At 37.2% G+C, this 14,018-nt stretch overlaps 1 protein-coding gene across 8 annotated transcripts in view; it reads left to right on the top strand.

Moving 5' to 3' along the window:
• MGMT (O-6-methylguanine-DNA methyltransferase) overlaps positions 1–14,018 on the top strand; it is a 369,933-nt gene that overhangs the window by 280,322 nt on the left and 75,593 nt on the right. For 6 of the 8 annotated variants that reach the window (XM_073354042.2, XM_073354046.2, XM_078853846.1 and 3 more), the window contains 2 exons: positions 11,394–11,533; positions 13,453–14,018. The exon at positions 13,453–14,018 is cut by the window's right edge and continues 3,093 nt beyond it. In XM_073354042.2, the coding sequence (XP_073210143.1) occupies positions 11,394–11,533; positions 13,453–13,665 (353 nt within the window). In that variant the 3' untranslated portion in view covers positions 13,666–14,018. The remainder of the gene's footprint in view (positions 1–11,393; positions 11,534–13,452) is intronic. The other 2 variants (XM_078853849.1, XM_078853847.1) reach the window with 1 other exon arrangement.

Below are 14,018 nucleotides of genomic sequence, written 5' to 3'. Positions count from 1 at the left end.
ATGCATGAATGCATGCAAATATGTGTTTCATATTTGTGTATGCTGAATTCTTGATGTACTTACAAAGTGGATAAATGTTCCAATAGTTAAAGTATAAATCATCTTGAGATGCATTTTAATGCAGATGAGTATATTTGCAAATACTTCAGTTTGCCATAGGGGGCTTTTTGTGATTCAAGTCATAGTTTTTTAACTACGCTAAAGCAAATCCAAAATTAGAGGGATTTGTTACCTAGGGTTTTGTTTGGGTTTCTGCCACCCGTCTTTTATTATACTCTATTTCCTGAACTGTAGATACTCAAGAAGATGAAGACTCTAAAATGGGAGATAATGACTAAGGAAATACCAAGAATAAAAATAACACTGCTCTGATTTTTAGGAACTCCTGTATTTGTTTTTATTTTACTCTTTTACGGCTCATAATTCTTCTTTCACAATCAACTTTACTTGTATTGTTGTTTGCTGTTGGATTTTAAGAACCTAGTACATAATAGTTTGACAATGTGTAAATTTGCTTTTTAAAAAGTCCATTTCTAAAAGTTTATTGAATGGCACTATAAAGTGTTTTTCTAAAAATACTCTGTATGCATATATAGTACAAGAATCATGTAATGATCTACTGTAATTCTTTCAGATAATCTGTATAATTAATGAGGTAATAGAAATGTCTGGTTTCTGATTCAGAGTGATTCTTTAAATGTATTTCCCTGGGCTTCCTTTACATTTGTTATCTGCTACTTATGATTAATAGGTTACCTGTATGGCTAAATAGCACCTACTACTATTTCTACCCGAATTACATCCTGCTCATTTGAATAGGTGAGAAACCAAAGTCAGCTGCGCAATTTGAGGTAGATTCCATCACTCAAAATTCAGTCACAACTTCTTTTGAATTCCTCGGCTGCCCTGAGGCAAAGGCTCAGTGTTGATACTGAGATTAATCCCAAAAGAGCCCCTTATTTCTCAGCAGAGAAATTAAAGCTTGCCAGTTTTCCTTTCACCTGTCCTTCTGACAGCTCTGTCAGTAATGATATGCCTTCTACATGGTATAATCCCCGTCCTATGGTAAAGAATAATTTATTAAGAAATTAAGGGGCTTAGCTCCTCTGTCGGGTTGGTCTTCAAAAGTTGGCTGATAGCAGAGACAGCATGATTATCAATGAAAAATTATTTAACAGTACCTTGGGGCTTTTTTAGACAAAGCCTAATAAGTCACATGGGTAGATATCAATCAAATTTATCCCCTTTAGATTTTGTAAATATTCCCTGAAGTTAAGTCAAATTATGTTGATTATGTGGCTCCTCTACTTGCAGTTCAGTGTGACTGTGGGGCACAGCCTTAGTTTAGGGAGAAGCATATTTTTAGAAGCATAGGAGCAGTGTGACATGTTTTCTAATAAAGCTGACAGTTTTTCTTCAGCTTCTTGAGTCTTGGAAAGGCCAACAGGAGGCAACAATATGTTTTGTAATAGACTACATTGCTAGTACTTTGAGTTATTGACTGTGTTTATGTATACACGGATGGCACCTTAATACATTTTTAATGACTATTGGTATATTTAGCATAACATGGTATAGTATAAAAATGCACTGTACCTCATCCTGTGCACTCTTTTGTTGTGCACTAAAGGAAAGGTGTGATTTGACATTGCCCTTACTGTCATTTACTATCTGAGCATGATGAAGGGACATCAATGTCTGAAAACATTGTCTTGCATGCATTGATAAAGTTGTGTCATTTTTAAATCAGATTTTCTACCTTTTTATTGTTTTGATAACAAGGTTATGCCCTGGAGGAGACACGTGCTCCTGTGAGCCTGCAGATGTGTGAAACAAGTTTGTTCAGTTCTTCCTGTTGAGTAGGCTATTTCAGGAATATTATTATCACATGTCTATTAAAGTTTGGGGTATTTCTGAGAAAAAGGAGAGACATTCCTAAAGCAGAAATAGCATGTGTGTTTTTGTTTGTTTGTTTGGCTGAAAATATGGTGAGAAGAAAATATCATATAAGACAGAATTGTATGGTTTCTTTTGTAATTAGTTTCCACTAGATTGTGTTATAAAAAAACTTTATCGTTTTCTCAAGTTTTTAACACAGTTCAGCAATCTATTAAAAACTGTTGAAAAAATCCCCTCAGTTATTTTGCTTTTAGCCAGGTAACAATTATTTGAGCTGAAGTTAACACATTTTGACTATGTATGTTTTCATGCTTTTATGTGTAGAATCAGATTACATATAACTTTTCATAGACATTTAAATTTTAAGGGCTTTTATTTGATCATTTTAGCTAACTGTGATGCTAAAATTATTGACTCAGTCTAAACGTACTCTCTAAATGTTGATGTTGTGGGTCTTTTTTCTCCTGCTCTATGTAGCTGAACCTTACCTGGTGAGTTCATCATTCCTCCTCACCTCAGTGAGACAAAGTGTTCATTTCTAAGGGCTAATACTACAATACATGCTAGCAATATGAGGTATGAGATTGTGTTCCAGTGCACTGAGAACTAGACTGAGATTGTCAGAGCATTTATATTCATGAGAGTGAAATAATGCTTAGCCTGACTAGGTTTCTAGATTCCTTAAATGAAAAGATACTACATTAACTCCTTGCAATACCTACTGGCTCAGATTTCCTTAATGTCAGAAATTCGGAAAACTGAAGGATGAGGCTTCTTGTTAGCCAGAATACTGTGTTCATCAGCATCCTTCTACATGAACAAAGATAACTGGATCAGGATCCAGTGACGATCTCCAACAGTAGAAGTGAGTTTACACCTATCGTTTTAAGAAATATGTGAACAAAGTGAGTACAGCTCTGAAGTTATTGCCTCCATGTATGTATTTACACAAACATACACACCAGCTGGATTATAAGGAAATCAGCTAAATATTTGTATTTTTTAATCTTATGATATCCTTTTTTTTCTTAGTGTATTAGTGGGGTCTGGGGAGAATCGACATTTTGATCCAGAATGCAAGGGTTGAATTTCATCAGTCAGCAACTACATCTGCTGTGATTGGGGTAATGCAATATTTACTAATGTATTGTATTTGTGGGTCTCTGAATTTGCTTATTCAATAATTCACAGTGATATAATGTCACTGATTAAACAAGGGTAAAGGAGAGTAAAGTTCAAGTGTGTACTCAGCTTTCCTCTCCACACACAAGACTTGTAAGCGACTGAGAATTATAAAGGTACTTGCTGAGTATCATGGCATAAGATACAGACCTTGCTACTCCACAGTACCCCCTGCCAAGCAGTTTTGTAAGGGTTAGAAGCAGATGTTAGATGAAAAAGCCCCATGGTCATAATCTGAGTTATGGGCCAAATTGCAAGTGCTACCAGGGTGAGAAAAATAAGATATGAAGGGAAAATATGCCAAAAAAAGGGGTTAAAAAGCTATGATATCTTTTCAGCCTTCTGTACACTAGTGTGGTGGGAAAGTCTTGCTGCAGTGAATGGGGAGGATTCAAAGAAATCTAAGTTGAACTGGAAATCAGAGAAAAGGAATTGCTCTTACGCTTACCTCCATCGTCCATTTTCCAAAGCAAAACTTCCCTGTCACTTCTGTGTTTTCCCAGTCCCTTCATTCACAGCAGTTATTCCCCTCTCCTGTAGCAATTGCAATTTTGGTATATTACCTACAGCTCAGAAGATGACCATGTTGCTTCTTCATTTAACTCTACGCTGCTTCAAATATCTGCACAAATTGCCTGGCAGGGGATGCTGTAGAGTGACATGGTCTGTGTCTTAGCCCAAGAGGGAATTAGAGTTAGCTCTGTAATTCCCAGCATCTCTTACCAGCCTGTGGAATGGAAAGCCTAATGATAACTACTGAATTATATTTAGCTTAGATAAGCATAGTTGCTAATGACAGGTTTCAGAGTAGCAGCCGTGTTAGTCTGTATTCGCAAAAAGACAAGGAGTACTTGTGGCACGTTAGAGACTAACCAATTTATTTGAGTATAAGCTTTCCAATGAAGTGAGCTGTAGCTCACGAAAGCTTATGCTCAAATAAATTGGTTAGTCTCTAAGGTGCCACAAGTACTCCTTTTCTTATAGTTGCTAATGTGTCTTAATTAAGGATCCATATTTTTCAAACGCTTTTGTTTGCATGTAAATCTCCAAAATAGGGTGCACGTTTTGGGGAAAACATTAAATTTTACAAATTTCCGCAGATTTGAGATGCAGAAATTTAGTATAGTATGCTAGAGTTTTCTGCTTATTTCATTAGGTGTGTGTTATACTTTACCTTTATATGTGCACACCATTAGTTAGCATGTAAGAAAGGCCCCAGAACTATGATTGTTACTCAGGCAGAACTCCCACTGACCTCCAGGACATTTAGCCTGAATAAAGACTGATGGGCGAGGTCCAGAGAGAGTTGTTTGCCTGTAAGGATAGAACCCTGTCAACAATCGGAAGGGAACTGTAGTTAAAGCCATATTAAAGCAGAGACCAGACACAGCTCCTGTTGAACTGCATTCTGACTTGAGTTGGCCTGTTGATGTGCACAAGGCTAAAGATGTCCTTGTAACTATACATCAAATATGGCAAAATTCTCTGTAATTTTTAACCATATTTTCCCCTTTCCCTGACTTACATGATACAGAAACATATAAATATAAAACACATGTATACACACCCCTTTATCCACACATACTTCACACACAACTTTTCATCCCAAGGCAGAGCCACAAGTGAAATTCCAATCTGGTAGCAAACTTTCAGAGAACTGTAGTGTTTAGATATAGCCTGCTAAATGTTTATATCTTTACATCCTTCAGTTTCAGATAAAAAAATGTTTACTCCCTTGAGCTGCACTTGCAGAACATACTCCAGGGAATATTGGAACATCCAGGTGCCATGTTGGTACCCCAACCATTTTGAGGTCAGGATGGAAGGGGAATATTTTAGTATTAACATTGAATTTCAAGGTCTACTACAAATGCTGGACTTTATTTAATGTTCTTCACTTAAAATGCTTGCAGGAACCACTCTGCCTCTGTGCTGTCATTATCAGACAGTTGAAAGTTACTGTAATCTTGGTCAGCAGTTTTGAATATGTAATGAGAATTACTTGAACGGTGGATAGTTATATAATTGAATTATGTTGCTGTTGACGTAAAGTTTTCTACTGAAGCAGTTATTGCCACAGAATGTTTTCTCCACCGGAGAAAAAATAGCATTGTTTGCTTTCAAAGTGAAATAACGCCTTGAATTGTATCATTGAAATATACATAAGAGATGCAGCTCAAGTGAGTTTTGTGGTCCCTCTGCTAAAAGGCACACTAGTAGAAATAAGAAAAGAAGTACTTGTGGCACCTTAGAGACTAACCAATTTATTATGCTCAAATACATTGGTTAGTCTCTAAGGTGCCACAAGTATTCCTTTTCTTTTTGTGAATACGGACTAACACGGCTGCTACTCTGAAACTAGTAGAAATAAAAGTACTGTCTCACTGCTGCCCATTATGTGTATTATTTATATCGCATAACTTTCTAATTTAATCTCTTAATACAATTATATGAATTTAGTGCTTGTGACAGTCCAGGTGATCCCTTTCCACAGCCCTGAAGTTCTCTATCCACAGAACTAATTCAGCACAAACAATGCAATAGAGCATCCTCACTGGCCTAGCCAATATATCTCAACCCTGACCTGAAGGGCCAACATCTGTGAGTGAGTGAAAGTCTCCATGTTCTTTCACTTTGTGATGCCTCTATCGAAACTTTTCAAGAATGCCAATGAGAGTCAGTTGTGATTATGGTTTTTCACAGTATTGCTGAAAAACACTCGATTTTCAGAGCTGGGCATACATAGAATTTACCCAAAAAAAAGTCTTAACACAGGGTTGACATTTGCATGGTTGACACGAGGGCCAATCACAATACCAGTCCTTGTGAGCAGAACCTTTTGACTTCTTATCCTTCCATCAAGCAGATATCCTGAGAGAGGGTGAGGAATAGATATGACCATGATCCTACTCATCTGGAGCCACACTTATCTGTAGCGCAGTCTGTCCAATCCTAATGTCAAAACTGGGACATGGGTGGTCTGACCTAGTGGTCAGAGCAGGAGGCAGGCAGGGGCAAAATACCAAAGCAGGCAGTGGGAGCAGGTAGCTCAAGGGAAGCAGCCCCAAGCAGGGGAAACTCAGTTGAATAGACAACATCCTCTTCCTGTGCTTGGTTTAACTAGAAGCAGGGAACCAGTCAGGACCACCCTGAGTTCCACCAATCAGATCCCAGGACTGGAGTCTTCTGGCCTAGTTGAGCTTCTAGTTCTGGCAACTGTTGGCAGGACAGAACTTACTGGTTCTTAAAACCCTGTGGACCAGGTTTGATAACTGTGGTTCCTGGTACCTAATGGATGGCATAGAACATGCACCTCCTGTGGATGGGAAGCACTCCCAGAGACAATTTTTCCAACTGATGCATAATCTCTCCCTTACTCTCCTAGGGATAGTGCACCTCTGCAACACAGAGTTGTGTGTAAATCACACAGGCCATACCTGTTTTTAAATATTGGCTGTATATAATCTATCTAATTTATCTATCTAGGTTTTAATATTGGACCCATCATACTGGTATCTGAACATCTCATTGCTGAGGCACCCCTCGGTACATATTTGCTCATGCAGTCCACCATGTTCTCACTGCTGTTTTTAGCAAGCTAGCTAGATTAAAGCTAGTGCAGGTATGTCTCCACAAGCTCAATCACAACCCCATTTGTAGTGTAGATACATACGACATAAACAGAATTGTTATATTTTAACTGAAAAATCTCCATTCCTGCTATTGATATGTTAGGCAGAAATAGTCAACCTCACTCTCAGGTCCAAGGTTCATTTTGCAGTAATAGCAGTTAGAAAAAAAAAACTTACTCATTTTACAAGTAAAACTAATAGGGAAGTAATTGAGGGATGATAAAAATGGAACCTCACTATGGTTTGAGTGTTTTAGAGTCAATGTTCACTTCTAAAATATTTTTTAAAATGCATTTCTCATTATAAAGTTAATTATGGGATTGTATACATTTAATAGGAAATCTCCAATTTGAAAAGCAGTAATTTATTGTTATACTTTGTTTGACCTTCATGAACCACTTTAGTCTTTTCTTTGGTTCTGCAACTTATGAGGTCATAAAGGTCATAACTAACTTGTAAAAATAAATCTAATATTTTGCGTAAGGCAAGGCCACATTCCACATTCTGTATCTACTGTAATGTATGTATATATCATGCATGCAGACACAGACTGCACAATCTACACAACTGATGTGGTGGATGTAGGAATTTATCTATTTACATTTGGAATCACACTTAAAAATAGACTTGAATAAGGTATCAGGTTCCCAACAATGAGTTTTTGGTGAATTGTCTTCCTGTCTTGTCCTGTCTAGCCTCACTCTTGGCCCATGAGATAAGGAGGAGGTATTAGGCCTCTTACCTTTTGAACTTACCCCCAAATTTCCTCTGTGGTAGTTATTATGCCTAGATCAGAGGTTCTCAAACTTCATTGCACCGTGACTCCCTTCTGACAAGAAAAATTATTACATGATCCCAGGAGGAGGGACCGAAGCCTGAGCCCGCCCAAGCCCAGCTGCCCCAGGGAGCAAAGCATAAGCTACACCACCGTGAGCTGAGGGGCCAAAGCCGAAGCCACAGGCAGGAGGCCTGTAACCTGAGCCCTGCCACCCAGGGCTGAAGCCCTCAGGCTTCAGCTTCGACCCCAGGCAGTGATGAAGGAGTCGAGAATCATAGTTACTGTTAATTCTGTTGACCATCCTGTTGTGGTCACTGAATGGCCACAACCACTGCAGTTAGGTACTCAAATAAGAGTACCCAGGGCTAAACTGTATTGGCCATCTCAAACAAAACAGTGCCTCCAACAGAGCTACAGAATCCCCATACCAAGCCACAAACAATCCCTGAAAACATAATTCCTAGCTTCTGTGATCCCATGGATCTCTCACATCCTCAGCAGTATATCCCTGAGAGCAGGATTTTTTTCTCTCTCATATATGATTTTTTTCTTACCTTGTCATTTATTTGTTCAGTTTTCTATTTTTTTTTGTACCCTCACCATTGTTTTTTCTCCTCCATCCCTTTTTTCCTCTTTCCGCTCCATTATATTTTCCACACATTCCTTCCTCCTTTACCATCTAGCCTCCCAATTTCTCTTAGTGCCTTTTGTGAATGCAAAGTATTTCCTACTGGCTGGTCACTTCCCCATACAACCAGCTTCCTCCTGTTGCCCAAGATCTGGAATGAGACATCTTCTGACCTCCTTCAAAATGGCCAGTTGTTGTATTGGTTACCTAGGTCTGTGGCCTAGCACACCTTAAGCCCTTTGTCCGACATGAACTTCTAACATGCATCTCTCATTGAAATACCTGGACGACATTATACTGTTCTCTTAAAAGCAATGCAAGGAAAAATCAGCAGGGACTGTATATTGTTATCTATATCTATTGTTATCTATATTGCTATCTATATCTATTGCCTGTTATTGTGGTTCCCCATCTCTATGGGAAGAGTGAGTTTTATTGAAAGATTTCAAGTTTTGAATGAATCCCTTATTTACAGTCTTCAGATATGATCAATGCAGATATTAGAAAAGCTTGTTTCTAGCAGGTTCAATTGGACAAGAAAGCCATCACCAATCATCTCAGCATATCACCCCTTTCACAATATACTTATTAGGGATAAAATTTGAGAAGCTGTTTACCAATTAAAACAGAATAGATGTTTGAACAAAGTCAGGTGCTCTATTGTTAGCAACAACCATCCTCTGGAAAGAGGGCAGCAGAGAGTCTACTATACTGAATGGAATATATTTCTTAAGCAACATATACAATATGTACACCATGATAGTGGCAGAGATGGAGAACACAAAACACTTTTGCTAGTCATTTTGGATGATGTAGTATACCTCAATCATGGCTCTGCTTCAATCTGCAGCTCAAGAATTATGCAGTCATCCTAACCTCATGAAAATACAAAGCATTTTCATGTGTGTATATATATAGAGAGAGAATGTGTGTGTTAATTTTTATGTGCAAATTTTACTACACTTTATAATGATATTTAATAGCATAAAATGTTGGCACCTGTACTGAAAATTGGTGAAGGTTCAGCCATCTAATTTTGAGCAGGTTATGCATACAGGCACTAACGCTTGTAGACAGTTTAATAACAGTATTTGGCACTGTCTCTTCGAGCTGCTTAAACTAATTAATGCATTTGCTCCCTACAGGGCAAAATTGAGTTTTCAGATACATTTATAAAATGATGTGCATGATTGCTAAATATTTCATTATTTTGAGCTATAACATCTAACTTTTTGTGACAGTAAAGATACAGTATATACTGTTTCATTTGAAAAATGTATGGTAAATCAGAAAATATTATCTGTGTGCTTACATACAGATACATAATTGTTTTATTATACAATATTTTTAGAATGTTAAAAGGTACTCAATAATTTGGCCATCATGCTACAAAGGACCATTATTGCTTTGCTCTCAAATGATGATTTTGGAACCATTCCATTGTTTCCTGTAACTATTCCATGCTCCAGTTAAGTTTGCACAGACTTCTCATTTTATTCCTACAGGTTTTGTAAAGTTCCAGGTCCACCTACCCTGCTGGCCTAACCCGCCTCCTATTCCTCTGCCAAAAGTGGGGGGGTGGGGTGGCAGGGGGAATTTGGAGCAAGTCCCTGGCAATGTGGATTTACTTTATTTCATTGATTTAAAAAATGACATCAGGCAATAATTCCCTGAAATCCCTGAGTGCTCAAGGTTAACACTAATCTTGCTGGCTTAAAAAGAGGTTAAAAAAATAATAAGTAACAATTTGATTTGAAATAAACCTTTCTAAAGAAATCACAGTAAACAAAATCTGTTTGCCTAAGGAAACCCTCCTAGCAATCAGCTAGTAACACAACTGCATGTGCTAATGAACCCAAAGCTGTTAATGTGGTTTCTTCAGTTAAATTGATTCATGAATTTTGAAGAGAACATTATCTAATGAATTTTCTTTGAATAGAAAGCAATTAAAAGGACAAATCAGTCTGATTAACCCCAAAGTCACCCTACTGCCACAAATGGTGTACAGTTTGAAATTATATCATAAAAAACTAGAGCAGATTTGCTATCTCTTTGCCCTCTACTAATCCATATAAATTAATGAACAACAAAGTTAATTTCTTTGATGACCCTTTTCTAGTATCACCTGGATTATGCTGATGTTTAATTTGCTTAATGTTATAATAAAGACTAAACAGATTTTTTTCAATGAAGTGATTATCATTCCCTTCAGTTAAGAAGTGATTTTTATTATTTAACACACAAATAATGGTGTATGGGTTTCCTTTAAGAACAAAATCACATTTCATTAGGTTTGCATATAACATAGTCAGTGGCACTCAGTATCAGAATAAGAAGGAAATGTTTTTAATCAGTTTGTTTCATTGCCGAAGGATGAGACTGGTGTTTTCATCATTGTTTGCTTCTTATTTTTTATTACAGTTTGTTACCCACAGTAGAGATGTTTTGTAGTTTTCATCACAGCTTCTGCAAGTGTCTTGGAAGAACAATAGCTGTTAAACGAAACTAAATCCGAAACTACCTATTGGTTTTCTTACTGTAAAATAATCCTTGGATGGAAAGTTAAAACTGTGCAAACAGAGGGGAGAAATGTTCTAATGCATTCATTTATGCAATATTGCAACAGGATGAAAGCTAAAAGCAATTTGATTATTGTAAATTAAAACTAAAATAATAGAAGTTATTTTATTTGTCATGTCCTTATCATTAAGGATGTACTGTACAATGAAGGTCACAGACAGGCCTTATATTTTATAATGTCTAGAATTCTGAACAGTAGCTTGGGGGTCTCTACTATAAAATGCAGTCAGCCAGGATAATACCAAGTCCATTGGCTCTAGGGCTTCTTTTCCAGTGTGTCCCAGCTGAAGTTTGAAATTAACTAGAGATACAAGAGATTTGTAAAATAGGTAGAGTCAGTTATTTCTTCCCTCTTTAATTTGACTCTGTGCTAATTTATATTCTGCCAATTTAATGGAAAACCATATTGTATGAGTTAACAGGATAATTGTACTTGAAGCAAATTAAAAATATAGAAAAATCAAAGCCTTAAATCCCTTTTCTATAGTGATCAATTACTTGAAGCACTCTAATAATCATGTATTTAAATACAGTAATATAGAACACAATAACAGGACTGAATATCTGGCCTGTTTTAATTTCAAATAGAAAAGTTGCTGTTCATTCCATAGTTTGTGTAAGAGTTCTTAATGATCTTTATCTTGGCTATTTAAGCCATCCTTATGAATAGTGTATTGCTGCTTCTTTTTTTCAGATTCATTCACCAGACAAGTGTTATGGACCCTGTTGAGAGATGTGAAATTTGGAGAGGCAGTTTCTTACAAGCAATTAGCAGACCTGGCAGGCAACAGCAAAGCAGCAAGAGCAGTGGGAGGAGCAATGAGAAGCAATCCTGTAAGTTCATGTCAACTTTCAAATAAAGTTGATGGAAGATGGTGGGTTTAGACGGAAAGCTTTGTGGGCTAAATGTCATTAGATTAAATTTATCTGCTATGAAAACTACTCTACCATAAGTAATAAGGTCAGTTAGTGTTTTTAATCAGCATTAATGCATAAACCAGTTTAATATGATTTATTCCCCACCATTTATGGTGTTAGTAGGTTTGAAAAGAAGCATTGCACTTGTTTTAATTTAATTCGTCAACCTATGAACATTTTGCTATTCTTAAACTTTTTTTATACTCTGGGGGATGGGGAATCCTTTGTCACTTAACAGTGACACTTTCTTACAGGATGTGAATGGCTTTTAACTGAGTTATAAACTAGTTCATCCCTCTGGGCCTGAAAATAGTTCTGGCAATGTGAGAGGAGCAAATAGATTCTTCATTCATAAAGGCACAACTAGGACTCATTTTCCCAGCAGCTCAGGTTCTGGATTGTCTGGGCTGGCCAGGTTCTCCCCCCACTTCAGAGGCTGGGCCAGAACCTCAGCTGGGTAAATGGCATAGCTTTATTAAACTTAGTGAAGTTATCAAATTTACATGAGTTGAGAGTCTTGACCTCTGGTTTTGTAAAGTCATTAGTGAGCTGTCTAACAGTTGCCTCAAATACTTTCAGCATACCCAGTTGGCTCAAGGTTTGGCTGGGATCCATCAGTGTGACCTATATATTAAGCTTGAGGTTTATAGGTCCTGGCACATGGGTTAGGTCATTAGAAATCGGCATGTGGAGGGAGAAGAAAGAGGGAGTTTGGCTTCTCAACTCCACTGTATTTGGGCTTTGGGATATTTGCCCCTTCCCTGAGATTAGACCACCCTGTGGGACCAATGGATTCTGCATGTGTATCTCAGTAGGACATTGGTTGCAACTTTGGTGCACAAGCTGATGCCAGCACTGCAGGCCATAGTCAGCCCTTGGTGTCATCTGTCGGATCCACACTCTTTGGGCTAATAGAATAATACTGGTTTCACCATTCATTGTTACACAAGTACAGAAAGGGGAAGGCCAGAAACAGTAAAGGGGATGTTATTGCCTGTTCATCTTTCCACTGATGCCCCAGCTACCTGCCTACAAAGACGTTTGATTTGGTTTCTATTAATAACATTGTGCTTTTTCAGCCATTCTTGAGCGTGTTTCTCCTCATTACCAAATGTCCTCGGAATGTGTATCTTTCCATACTTTACTATGTCTTTATTTCTCTGGCATCATATCTGCTGTAATCTTTGACCTTCCATGTTATTTTTATATTCAGTTTCCTCAGGTTTTTCTTTAATAAGGTACATAAGAGACTACAACATATGGTATGAAAGTGAATACAAAAATTTGTATTCACAAGTGGAGGTGACTTTACATATACAAATCATAAAGTTTTGCTTTTCACGGCGACACATACACTGAATATTTATCCTGATCTATAAAGGAAATCTAGCATAACTGACCCACATACTGGGACTTGTAGTTTTAAGAACAGCATGCAGATTTTAATAGAAAATAACAGACATGTCAAAAAAATCCTTTTGGAATACAATAAAATTATGCATGTGTACTTGTGTAGAATCTATATGGGACCTCTAATTAGAGGTATAGGAGATACGCAATAATGAAAGTATTTGTGTTGGAAAAGACAGGAGCATCATTACAGTATAATAATATTAATATTTTATATTAGCAAGTTTCCATTGTGAAATGTTGGTATGGTATTGTATTAGTATATGCCTTTGCCTAATGCAGTGCAGTAATCTGTAGTATGTTAAAATGTAGTGGTATACCAGGAACAGAAAATACTGTAGCTGCAGCATGGGATGGATCCCATTTTTAAAAATTGCCATAGCTTTGCTGTATATTTTCAGAACTATTTTCATCCTTGCTCACAGGGGAAAAAGCAGGAATTTTCACACCACAACCTGCTGTTACCTCTACTTTGGATGCTGCTGCTCCACTGCAGCCTGAGGGCAAAGCTGGGTACATTTCTAGGCAATAGCAATTACATATCCTTTTGCACAAAACTACATTGTTATTCTTTGAGAACTGTTTCCTGTAGGTTTGCATTGTATTGCCTTGTCTTAATGTACACCATATTGTATTGAAAAGCAATCTATCATATTAAAATAAGTTGTATTGTCAAGTACAGCACAACATATTGACAAAACATGGTATCATACTGTGGTTGCAGATTGTTTCATATGAAAGTCTCATGTGCACTTACAAAATCCTTAATATACTTTTTGTATTGCATTTGCAAACTTTACGAACACAACATCAGACATAGTATATTTGACTATACATTAGCTAACTGTTTAAAATTTGCATTTTTTCAATGAGGGAGGGTAATGAAGTTTTAAACCTAACTAAACGCAGTTCATCCATTTTGACATAGTATTAAATATTTTGGTGAAATTGCAGGTTGAGTCCTTACAAGCACTACTGCATTACAACTGCT

This window comes from Lepidochelys kempii, chromosome 7 (genome assembly GCF_965140285.1).
Source record: "Lepidochelys kempii isolate rLepKem1 chromosome 7, rLepKem1.hap1, whole genome shotgun sequence".
In the NCBI taxonomy this organism is placed as follows: domain Eukaryota; kingdom Metazoa; phylum Chordata; order Testudines; family Cheloniidae; genus Lepidochelys; species Lepidochelys kempii.
Note: the sequence above shows the minus strand (reverse complement) of the source record. Positions and strands in the feature narration are given on the sequence as shown.